Source organism: Protopterus annectens, chromosome 7.part0 (assembly GCF_019279795.1).
Source record: "Protopterus annectens isolate FY-2018-M chromosome 7.part0, PAN1.0, whole genome shotgun sequence".
Lineage (NCBI taxonomy): Eukaryota > Metazoa > Chordata > Ceratodontiformes > Protopteridae > Protopterus > Protopterus annectens.
Window position 1 is genome coordinate 862453041 of NC_056739.1, and position 12726 is coordinate 862465766.

Genomic DNA, 12726 nt, shown 5'->3' on the forward strand with positions numbered 1-12726 from the left:
TATTAAAATTCATGACTCTGCTATCTCTGCTCATTTCAGCACTGACCAACCTTTTTCCTCACACCCTCTCATCAAACAGTTCCAAAGAGGAGCTAGCAACTTGAGGCCACCCAGGAGAGCACTTACCCCAGGTTGGGACCTAAACTTTGTGCTGGAGAAACTCATCCTGCCCCCCTTCGAACCAACAGCTTCAGCAGAGTTAAAGTTTCTCTCATTGAAGACAGCCTTGCTTCTGGCCATCACTTCAACATGAGTATCCGAGCTACAAGCACTAATGGCTGTAGAACCCTTAATCATTTTCCATGCTGACAGGGTCTCCGACAGGACTAATCCATCCTTCATGCCAAAAGTGGTGTCCAGTGTGGCTCTCAACCAATCCATTCATTTGCACACCTTTTTCCCTAACCCACAAAACAAGGGGGAAAGAATACTGCACCCTCTAGATATGCACAGACAGCTCAGATTCTGTCTAGACAGGACTAAATCATTTAGAAAGACTAGTCAGTTGTTAGTCAACTTTGCTGCAGGAGCAGATGGCAAATCCTTATCCAAACAAACCATTTCCAAATGGATAGCACATTGCATCCATTTCTGCTACAAGCAACATGAGAAACCTCCCACTAAGAGGGTCAGGACTCTCTCTACCAGGGTAACCTCAACCTCTACAGCGTTCCTCAGAGGAGTCCCCACCAGGGACATCCTGGATGCTGCAACATGGACATACCTTCTCCAAGCATTACCACCTACCTATCTTCTTCAAATCCAGGGCAGGCTTTGCCACTGCAGTCTTGCAGGGCGTCCTAGCAAGCCCTGAGTCTTCTTGACTGCTCCACCCTTTTCCTCAGCTTTGGGAATCACCCCAAATGTGATGACTGCAACACTGAAACACGAAGAACATAGTATAGTTGTGTACACTTACCATAAATGTAGATTTTCAAGTGTATTCAGTGTTGCAGTCCTGGTTTCCCTCCCTCCATCCCCCTTTTCTCTCTCTCATTACAGGGAACTTTTTGGTATTTACTTTCTACTGGTGGGGTTCTCCCACCTTATCCTGGCTCCCACTTGGGCTTCTGACAGGGCAAGAAAAACTGATGTAATGGCATTGGCTGCCTTACTTTATATTACTGACGACCTGACGTCAGTCCTGAAGCGACAGCAATCTACGCAGGAATACTAAGCTTCTGGTATTCGTGCCGACTGAGAGCTACCCTGGCAGGGATAACCCAAATGTGATGACTGCAACAGTGAATGTACTTGAACATCTACATGTATGGTAAGTGTACACAACTGTACGTTTTCCTTACAGAGCTGAGATGTTGATGAAAGATGGCATTCTTTTCAAAGGTCCTAAAATTGTTGTCCCTACTTTCTTACAACATGAATATATTTAGATTTTGCATCGTGGTCACCCATGTTCTGAATCTATCAAGAGAAGGGCGAGAGAACTAGTATGTTGGCCTTCACTAGTGAAAGACATTGATGAAGTACTTTCTTCTTCAGTATGCATTAGTACTAAACCGCATTTGCAAAGAGAACCACTTCAGCTAAGTGAAGTTCCTGAACTACCTTGGTCAACAGTAGCTAGCGACATATTCGAGTGGACCAATCAGCATTACTTAGTATTGGTAGACTGTTGTTCGAACTGGTTTGAGATTGATTTAGTACTGTCATTACCAAATTGAAACATCGTTTCTCAGTCCGTGGTAGTCCACACAAAGTTTTTTGACAATGGTACTCCATTTACTAGTCAATTATTTCAGAAATTTTCAAGAGAATGGGATTTTGCACATGTTACTAGTAGTCCAGAATATCCAAAGTTAAATGGACTAGCCGAACATGAAGTGCAGAGTGCAAAGCAATTACTAGAAAGATCAAAGCATGACAATACCTATGTCTTTTTGAATTTACTTACTCAGAAACATACCCTGTGATGATATACTTGGCTCGCCTGCTCAGAGACTTCTATCTAGGCAAACCAGAACAACATTGCCTATTAGTTCCAGTTTGAAGCCTAAAGCTAAAAACAACAGAACCATCAGAGCCCAGTTATTCAAGAAGTGTTCTATCCAGAAGTCTATTTATGAAAAATCGAGCAGATTTCTTTGTTCATTGAAAGGAGGAGAGAGTGAGTGAGGATACAAATAGAAAAAGGTTTCGACCGGATTGGTCAAGTAACAAGTATGTACCAGTTCTATTTCGTAGAATCTGAGGGTGTGGAGTAAGGAGAAATCGCAGACATCTCCTTCCTGTACCAGAATCGTTATTGCAGTATTGTTCCTGTGATACAGACTCTAGACTCAGAGCAATCCAGACAATGTTTCTGTTCCAGAATGTGTCCTACCTTCTGATTTCATTCCTGGTGATGTTCCCAATATTCCTAAGGGTGAACATTCAGCAGAGACCGTTCCCATTGCGAAGTCTAATTCTCAGTTTTGTCTCTCACGATTTTGTCGCACTTCCAGACCCAGTGTGAGATGCACAGAGACTTGGACATAACAGTATATACGTACATAGTTCTGTATAACTGCATGACAAAAAAAAGCTATTTGTGTTATTTGCATGTTAACTGATCTTCTCAGCATTACATGATCTATTTCTCAGAGGGAGGCTGTAAAGCTGTGTGTGTGATGCATCTTTAAGAAGCATAGCAAGTAATGAATGTGCATGTATAAACAGCAGACATGTGTTGTACTTAGTGCAATTTTGAAAGTGCAGCCAGAGCGCAAGTATGTGAGAATGAATATAGTTAGTTTGTGTATAAGTTACCCAAGTTAAAGTTAGTAAGCTTCAGTCATAATGTGTTTGTACATAATAAAGCTGCTTCAACAAAACCCACAAAGGCTTGTCTATTACATCCTGACTAGACAAGAGACCATTTCTTTTAATGAGCTTCTGTTTCATGGGATTTACCTTATCTGAATCTTTTATGGAGCATGAGAATGGTTGGCAGATTTCTTTGATTTTAGGTGGAGATAAGAGCTTTCATAGAATAGTGCATCATTCTGTTCTTGAGTTGATTGTTTCCATTACTCAAAACGAAATGAATCCAAAAGGCTACTAGCGGAATCACAAAGACGCTGGAGACGTGAATAAATTCCACACTTTTAATGAAGATGTCAGACCTCGGAATTTGTTTTATTAACATCCAGACGCACAAAGTATAACTGCCTACATTTTCTTGTTCAAGTTCTGATGAAGTCTAGTTGTACTAGATGAAAGCGCTAAACCTTCATTAAAAGTGTGGAATTTATTCACGTCTCCAGCGTCTTTGTGATTCCGTTAGTAGCCTTTTGGATTCATTTCGTTTTGGTTGTAGTGGCTACTTGGACTTTTTTTCTATTGTTTTCATTACTCATCTGACCACTCTGTATTGGATTTGGACCTTGTCTAGGCCCAGTCATCCTGAAAGGTAACTGTTCAGGCATTTTTCTAAGTTTGTGGCTTGTTGAATAAGATGCATTTAACTCATTACAGTTGAGTAACATCTCCAGGTGCCTCTGCAGTTACATCCTATTGATGCCTCCAGGTGTCGGATATTGTTTGTTTATATTTGCATCAGTAATTCCAAAACCAAAGTATTGAAAGATTTCATCTTAAAGCTTACATACTGGCAAACACAGCATATTGATAGTTGACCTCTGTCAAGTGCAGTTAGTGATTAATTTTTGTTCATGTAATACTCATTTACATTGTCATAAATTTCATGTTTCTCTAAATATCTCTACAACCAAGTAGCACAGATAACTGCTCAGCTGGACATAAAAATTGCTGCAAACAGTATATGTGTAGCTTGAGTGGTTGCAGAGATGTTTGTAAGTTGTTTACCAAATATTACAAACTTAATCGTTACTGGGTTTACTGTGACTTACAAGACACAGTTTAACATCTAGAACTTAAGACTGTTACCATTATCAGAATAATTTGTGCTGAAGTTTGCCATTCATACCTCCTTAGTAACCCTTATGATTCCAGTGATATGAACATTTGTTTGAAGTTTGAGGACATCATTTGACTCTATGAAAAAGCTTAGCCTCTGCCCCCTGGATGGTATAGTACAAACTTCCAGAGCTCCATTGCAGGTCAGCGAAAACTTTACCCCCTCTGTCCCCCCCCATCAGTAAATCAGGACATTGTATTCTGATCTCTGTGCTTCTCAAGCAATTTGGAAATATAGAGCTGAGCTGATAAGTATATTTTTGGCACTTTAACTGTTCATAGTTCTGCACTGTCTTATTTTTGCTTTACTGAATCATTTATATATTTGCTGGCATTGTATTCTGATCTCTGCTGAAACCTTTTTTGCCCCCCCCCCCCCAACCTTTCTATTTTTAAAGTTGATGGCTCTTGCAGTTGCCTGCCCCTACTGTAAATTTGATCTGGGACACTTCTCCCAGTTCCATCTCATTAGCTCATTCTACCTAATACAAAGATCATTTGGGAAGACCAAACCCCTTAGTCCCTCAACCTTGAATTATCTTCTGTTCCTGCTCTATCCCTTTTTTACTTTAAAGTTTTTTATTTTCTTCAGTTGCTTATATTTTTGTAATTTTTGTTTCTTCCTACTACTCTGCTCATCTTGCTTTGCTTCTTCCTGTGACTTGCTGCCTGTTCTCTAAAGTCTTCAACTGCATCTGTTCTATTGCATTTATTACTGCTTGTTTATAGCCTGTCTAAATTGTTATTCTACGTTCTTAGTTTTGGTTTAAGCACTTGGGCTTTAGGCCCACCCCTTAGCTCTCCCTGGCCTTTCACCCTCAGATTCTAACGAATATGGATGGACAATTTCCTACAGTTTCTCCTGCCAGTCTTGTTGCTATGGGCATCCTGAGATAATGTAGCAACTGCCTCATGTACACGGACAACCATCTACTACTACCAACTAGGAACACAATTTGTGAGAGATGCAATTACATTAGGAGCCTAGAATCCAAGCTCTCTCCTCCTCAGGCCAGTATATCTGGCACTGAAAAGGTTGCCAACACAATCACTACACCTCAAATACCACCCACACCTACACATGCGGAGATCCTTCGCATAAACATACCCAAACAAAGGAGACCTCAGAGGCAAAAACACACATGATCTCCACAGCTCTCCACACCACATACCATGCATAGTCCACACACCTGTGCCTCACAACCACTAACGCTTCACTATAAACCCAACATATTAATCCTAGGAAACTCCATTGTGAGACGCACAGATGTCCCTCTCACCAGGCTGGATAAGGAGAAAGTCAGGGTTAAGTAGTCTGTCAGATGCCAGAATGTTCATATCGCGCACGCACTCAAGTCTCTCAACAACAGGTACTGTTCTGACTCTGTCATAGTTCATGATGGAGTGAATGACTTGAGACATACCTCTCTGGACGATATGAAGAGAGTCATGATTAAGCTCGCTGGTTGTGTCCCAAGCAGGTATGTCCCTAGCCTTAAGCATCATTCTACCGTCACCCAGAATTATGCCTCAGTAGAAACAGAAAATTATTGACTTTAACAATTGGCTTAGTTTTTGGCGTCATTCCAGGGGGATCCAGTACCTGACAGCCTGGGAAGATATGATCAACAGACCACAATGCTTTGCCAGAGATGGGCTGCATCTGTCTCACCTGGGCTTCAGGCTTCTGGCAAAGGCTGTTGCCTCCCCTATAGTAACTTTTTTTAGGAAAAGTGATGAGGTTAAAACTACCAACATAAAAATTTCAACAAAACACAAATTAAAGGTCATGCTGCTAAATGCTAGGAGTCTAAACATGAAACTCCATTCATTGCAAGCATTCCTAACCCTGGAAAACGCTGATATCTGTGCAGTCACAGAAATCTGGTTCAAAGCTGTGGACAGCACCCCAGCCTTACTTGGTTTCTCATCCTGTCATACATTCAGGCCCCAGCCTGTGGGCAGTAAAGCCAAAAGAGGTGGCGTTTCAATATACATTAAAGACATACACACCTCCAGGCTGGTCAAACAGTATGACGCACAGGAGACACTCAGGTGCAGTTAACCATTGACAAGACCCCTATTCAAATCATAGCTACCTACCTGCCCCCCAAGTCTGACTCAAGATGCCCAATCTGACTATTTGGACCTGTTCGAATCTACCAACATTCAACCCTTTACCCTGATTATGGGTGAATTTTAAGCTCCCAGACAGACTAGAAGAACTACTCATGCTACACCACAAATACCCAGAGATTCCTTGATTTTGTCAATGCAAATGCCTTGGAACAGCTAGTCGATACCCCCATAAGGGGTGATAATATCTTGGACTTGGTATTAACCAACACGAGTAACCACTGCAGCACCCCTATAGTATCATCCTCCCTGGTAAGATCCGACCACAAAGAGGTAACTTTCAAAGTCACCATCTCCCCAACTCCCCTGTAGCTAGGATCAGGAACAAAAACTTCTCCAAAGCTGATTACAGCCTCCTTGAGGGATGGTATAAACAGCTTCATAGCGCCCTCCCCCTCTGTAGGAACTGGCACCAATATCCAAAAGTTTCACCACTGTACGAACATTTATATAGATGTGTAGAATCAGGCATAGCCGACAGGACTAAATCATCCTCTGCAAAGAAGAGCAAACCTGTTTTGGGGACATCTGCAATAAATAAACTCTATAACAAAAGGAAACATTGCTGTCCAAGACCAAGAAGGAGCAGGTGCCCAATTGGAAGCAAGGTCTCCTTAGTCTGAACAAGCAAATAAAAGCACTAATGAAATCCTCCAAAGCAAACTTCTAATTGGCCACATCTACTAGAGGCAATTATAAGACCTTCTTCATATATGTAAATCCATAAAGCGAGGTCCTTGTCAGCAGGCAAAACCAAACACAAATACTGCCTTAACGCGTTTATTTTAAAACCAGAACGTTTTCGCCACGGCAATCCGTGGCTTCATCAGAGAATAAAACAAACAATTCAAGCATAAAACTCCATTTAAAAATCAAACAAATAGGAAATGACATCATCAAATTTCCTCCGGGCAGCAATCAAATTTTTAAATTTTTAAAATGACAGCATTAATACATATTCAAGCATCACAGTCCTCCCTGTTACTTAATACAATAAATGAGCGTTGTGTAATATGTATAAAAGAACCTTCATATAAAAATAAAAAATAAACATAATAAACAACTTAATAATTAATGGCTACAACTTACAAAACCGGACCAACTATTCTACCACAAGTACCTGCAAGGTATATATATATTAATACCTTTGCAGGAACCTGAGGACCACCTATTATTGTCACTTAATGGTGTCACTCAAGAAAGGGGGAAGAAATTGTTGTACCTAATTTTGACCTAACACTGGTATAATATAACAAGGGCTTTTGTTAATATGTCCTTTTGTCTTTAAGGTTAAATATATTTATTTCAAGTACTACTACCTACTCAATACAACTGTTAAAAAACTTAGAGGTCTACCCTATTTTTTACACTATTCTTCACAGAATACTAAATCTGATAAAATTATTCACCTAAAATAACTTTTTAATTTTAAAACAGGGGCAACCTCAAAGGAAGCACCCAGATCTGTTCAGAACTGGTGGTCAAGGACACCACATATACAAATGCCATAAATATAGCAAACTTCCTGGCTGACAGATTCAGTGAAAACTTTACCCCCCTGTCCCCCCATCAGTAAATCAGGACATGTGCAGTACCTGCCCCCTTCCCCTTATATCTACACAACAGGTCATCACTGCTCTCTCAAAGGCAAAAAATACAGCCTCCATGGGACCCGATAACATCCCAGGCTGCATCCTATGTGAACTCAGGCTGGAACTTGCAGCACCACTAGGCACCCTATTCAACCAAAGCCTGAGTACTGGTTCATCCCAGCTGAGTGGAGGACAGCCACTGTCATCCCTTTACACAAAGGTGGGGTGTCCACCAATCCAGAAAAATTATAGACCCATCAGTCTAACTAGCCTGATCTGCAAGGCCATGGAACGGGTGCATCATGGACCTCATCAACAAGGACATTTGCAACCTCCAAACACTTGATCCCACACAGTTTGGCTTCATCAAGGGGAGGTCGTGTCTGTTCAATTTGGTTGACTTCTTTGAGACGGTCACCAACGCCATGGATGAGGGGGAAGACTGCACATTCGTCTACCTAGACCTGGCCAAAGCCTTCAACACTATTCCCCACTCAGACATAATAAACTCTCTCAACTAGGCATCAATCCATACGTTACCAGATGGGTAGCCAACTGGCTCACTGATAGAACCCACATAGTCAAAATAGGGGAAGCCACCTCAAACAGTAGACCTTTAACAAGCGGTGTACCCAAGGGTTTGGTCTTGGGGCCTCTGTTGTTTGGGATATACTTTCTGAGGTGCAGGCCAAAACCAGTGGGCTGTGGCTGACCAGGTTTGCAGATGACTGCAAGCTCAGTGCTATCATCAATTCCCCTCGTAATGTGGACATCCTCCAAGAGGGTCTCACTCAGATGCATGACTGGTGCCAGAAACATGGCCTCAAGCTGAATACCAGAAAATGCATCATCATCCCCTTCGGGGAGAGTGACGTTCCCAGAAATTATCACATTAATGACAATGTCCTAAGCACTCGGTCATGAGGGATTTGGGCACTTAGATTGATAACCTGACTTTTGACCACCATGTTACTTCCATTGTACGGAAAGCCTTCTGCATGGCCCACCTCATAAGTAAGGGTATTTCATCCAGGGACAATGAGGTCATAACATCCCTGTATTCTTCCCTTATAAGGCCCATTATCGAGTACAGCGCCCCTTTCGGCATCTACCTCGCAAAGCACATGCAGCAGCTGGAGAGACCACAGAGATTCCTCACCAGGAGAATCCAGGGCCTCAAACATCTACCATACACTGATAGGCTAAAAGCCCTATCCCTCTGCTCTGTTTCATACAGATTCCTCAGAGGTGACCTCTGTCTGCCATATAAGGCATTCATGGACCCCACCTTGATGGGACTGCTGCATATCCGCAAGTCAAGTTCGACTCAAGTAACTTGCACCTCAACCTGGTCTGTGACATCAACAGGACTTGGTGGGACAGATTTGTGTCCCAGAGACTCCCCCATCTATGTAATAGGCTTTTTCTCCACATCAAGCAGAGTACCTCTTTTTAAGTGCAACATGGATAACTGGATGGGAAACAGAAAATATACCCCTGGGATTCCACCCATGTCCCTGCTGGACAGGGGTATTGGCTGCTGACTTGTCTAAATATGGGCTAAACTCTTGACTAGGCTTATAAGGGCCTCGGGGCCAATAGCTTAGTAACCTCATATGATCCTATGGTAATGAGCTAAGAAAGAACAAACTTTCAAGTTTTTGATTGTAAGAGTCAATATTGGAAGCGGTTTGAGTCAGCAAGTCTGTTTTCCTTTTACCCTAAGGGAAGCGTTAGATCCTTAACTGTACAAGTTGTCTGAGTTTCACATGTGCTTATTGGAATCTGGGATGTGCTTTCCATCCTGCTGGGGGGGTCATGAATCAGAACCCCTGTAAGAAGTGCTGAGGGTGGATGGATACCTCTGCCTTATTGGTTAAAATTGTAATACAGATGTATCTAAAAAGTATTTGCTGGGAGGGATTTCCCATGGTGTGCTGATAGCTGGTTATGGAAAAGTTATCTTTTTCATTACATTGACCTTTCTTTTTCGAAATGTGACTGATGAAACAAAAATTTCTGTTTAGAAAGTTAAAATGTTTGTAAATCTTTTCCTATAGCCCTAGAGAAAAAACTACAGGAATTTCAACACTAGACGGCTGTGTTTCTTCTCAAACTGGAAAGAATTCTTTTCTCACTACGGCAGCCTTTGCAACTGAAAGGTCTCCAAAGTGCTCCTCAGAAGGGGCAAGAAGATGTCATTCTTTCTCCATCATCAAAAGAGGTGAGACATGTAAGTGCTTCTGCTATTAGTGGCTTTGTGAATGTATGGTTTAGCCAGTTGGTAGTTGGTCTAGCAAAGTGTTTAGCCTTCAAATGCAAATGTTTTATGTCTTCTGTGTTTTGTGATCCATTCTTAGTTTGGTTATGTTTACAGCAGAAGCATAGTTGGGCAAAGGGAGCGGCTGCTCTGGGCCTAAGTTATTGGAAGATACAACTGGCATTTGCCGATGGTGTGATATTATAGTATCGGCATTGAGAAGTAAATGCCAATACAATATTTGCTGTCAGGGCTGAAGTGCTGAAGCTGCTTATATGAGATAATGTAACTATAGCAAATGGCTTGTTACATCTGTAACTAGAGGATTGCTACACTGTGAATCATAAGTCCCTGTTTTTTTGTTGGCTCTTTCTATGAGCAGACGATAAAAAACATATTTGTTTTGTGGATACCAGTTCGGGAAACTGCACTGGGCACTCCATAAGCTACCTAAGACTCTGGTTTGCAGTAAATGTTTGTAAATAGGATCATAGGGAGGGAGTCTGTATTACCTTTTCGAAGGGGCTGTTCATCGAGCACCATTTCATCGGCACACATCCACTGAAATACCAAAACTCCGAATGGCTATATAAGCAAATTTTTTTCCCAGGGGAAAAATTGCTTGGCCATTGGGAATTTGGCCTTTCCTCCACTGTAGTGCGACCGCTGAGTTAGTATATTTAAGTAGGGGGGTGTGGGGAGGCACAGCCCCCCACTTCATTGTGTTTGTTGGTTTGTTTTGTTTATTGTTGGCCCAGTGATTTTTTTCCTTGGGGGGAAAAAATCGCTTTTGTGGCCGTTCAAAGTTTTGGTATTTCAGTGGATATGTATCAATATAGGGGCATTCGATGAACAACCCTGTCGGCATCGTAATATAGACCCCATAGGAAGTTACTAGGTTATTGATCGTAAGGCCTCCACAAGCCTAGCCATGTTATAGCCTTGTTCCCCTGTGGCCCAAGATACATAGTTTGTTTACATGCAAATCTAAGATCGGCACTGGCTGCCCCTGTCTAAGAGGGACACAGGTGAAACTCTTGGCATAAATTTACATTTTCCCATCCAGTTGTCCAGGTTACACTTAAATAGGATAAGTGAGAAGCTCTGTTTTACATGAAGTTGTAGTTTGTTCCAGAGGAGTGGTAACCTCTGAGTGACGTAACTGTCTCTCCAGCATGTCCTGTTAATATCACAGGCTAGGTAAAGATCCCTAGAGTGAATGAATCTTCTCCCATTGTATTTGCGGATATGCAGCAGCTTCATCAAGTGAGGGACTGAGACTGCTCTGTAGGCCAGGCACAAGTCTCCTCTAAGCAGTTTATGAAATGCTGAGTAAAGTGATAGGACCTTCAGTCTGTCTTAGTAGGTCATGTGCTGCATCCCTGAATTTTCTTGATGAGAAACCTCTGAGGTCTTTCCAGTTCCTGCAGATGTCTGGTGAGGTACATACAGATGGGAGCATTGTGCTCTATTATTGGCCTGATGAGAGTAGAGTACAGGGGGGTTATAGAACCTCCTTAGCTTGGGATGCTGTACCGTTGCTTATGAGGTGTGCAATGTAGAAGGCCTTCCTTACTACTGTGGACACCTGATGATCAAAATTAAAGCTATCAGCTTGCTTTCCTAAATCTCTCACCACTGGTTTTGAACTTAGGGGCATATTATTAATACTGTAATTAGCAGGGATTTCCCCTTTGCAGAAGGGGATGTTGATGCCTTTTTATGCGTTGTTAGTCCGTGGGTTTGACACCAATCATTTGTCTGTGTAAGCCCATTTTGTAGTATGTTGACATCTTTGGGGGATTCAGTGACTGCACCCAGTTAGCAGTCATCAGCAAACTTGATAAGCCATAGGCCATCTGTTTTCGCCAAATAAAATTGTATGTGGCTTGGGAGAATCGCATGAAAGAGTTCATCAGCTGCTAAGTGCAAGAAACCTAAACTTCAGTAATGTTGCACCCAGTGATCCATACTTCTCAACTGTCCCTGATTTTGACTCAGATTTTAGCTGTGTCCCTCTTAATCCCTCCTAAAACTGTTGACTTTTGGAGAAAAGGTGGTGAATTATACTTAAATAACAATAATTAGAGGTATAAACTTATTTTAGTTAAGCAAATGCATATTATTTCACATTATCTTAATCTGTCAATGTCTCAGGTTAATAGCGTTGGTATTTTAAAAGTGAAATTGATTGTCCCTGATTCTGTTGAATTTTTTCTTCATTGATTGAGAGCTATGGGGTGATGTTGCACTTGACGTTTCTAAAGTAAATTTGTAACCTAATCCATTATTATGCAAATCCACAGTACAATTTTATAGCTTGCTGTTGCGTTTTCACCTGGCCCTGTTCTAAAGACTGATGAAGAGCTGACTACAGCCAAGATGTCTGGTGTTAAGTTAGTGACATGGGTGTGTGAGGCCAGATGGGGGAGGAAGACTGAGCAACTGTCACCAACTTGCTCATCCTCAGGGGGAGGAAGGTTCTTAGGCCTACAGGATTCCAAACACCTAGATGTAGCTATGTGTATTGCCTGCCTGTAACAGCAGCATTGGTTTGAGAAGAGTTGAATAGGATGTTTGAAAGCAACCCAAGCATGCAGCCATTTTGAGTCTCCAGGAGGCCTAGAGACACCACTCAGCTGTCTTTACTGAGAAAATAGACCAAAAGGGTCATCAGTGGATGCCTTGTACCCCCTGTTGGAACACATGACTTATTGTTTGAAAGCAGTAGAACTGTTCAGCAATGTCCTGCAGGGGGGAAGGGGGTTAAAATTTTCAGTAAAACAAAAGTAATAAACACAT

At 41.9% G+C, this 12726-nt stretch overlaps 1 protein-coding gene across 2 annotated transcripts in view; it reads left to right on the plus strand.

The window, feature by feature from the left end:
- LOC122806743 (ATR interacting protein) overlaps positions 1 to 12726 on the plus strand; it is a 1230392-nt gene that overhangs the window by 385476 nt on the left and 832190 nt on the right. Inside the window, exon 6 of one of the 2 annotated variants that reach the window (XM_044077416.1) lies at positions 9725 to 9897. In XM_044077416.1, coding sequence (XP_043933351.1) covers positions 9725 to 9897 — 173 coding nt within the window. The remainder of the gene's footprint in view (positions 1 to 9724; positions 9898 to 12726) is intronic. The other variant, XM_044077417.1, reaches the window with a different exon arrangement.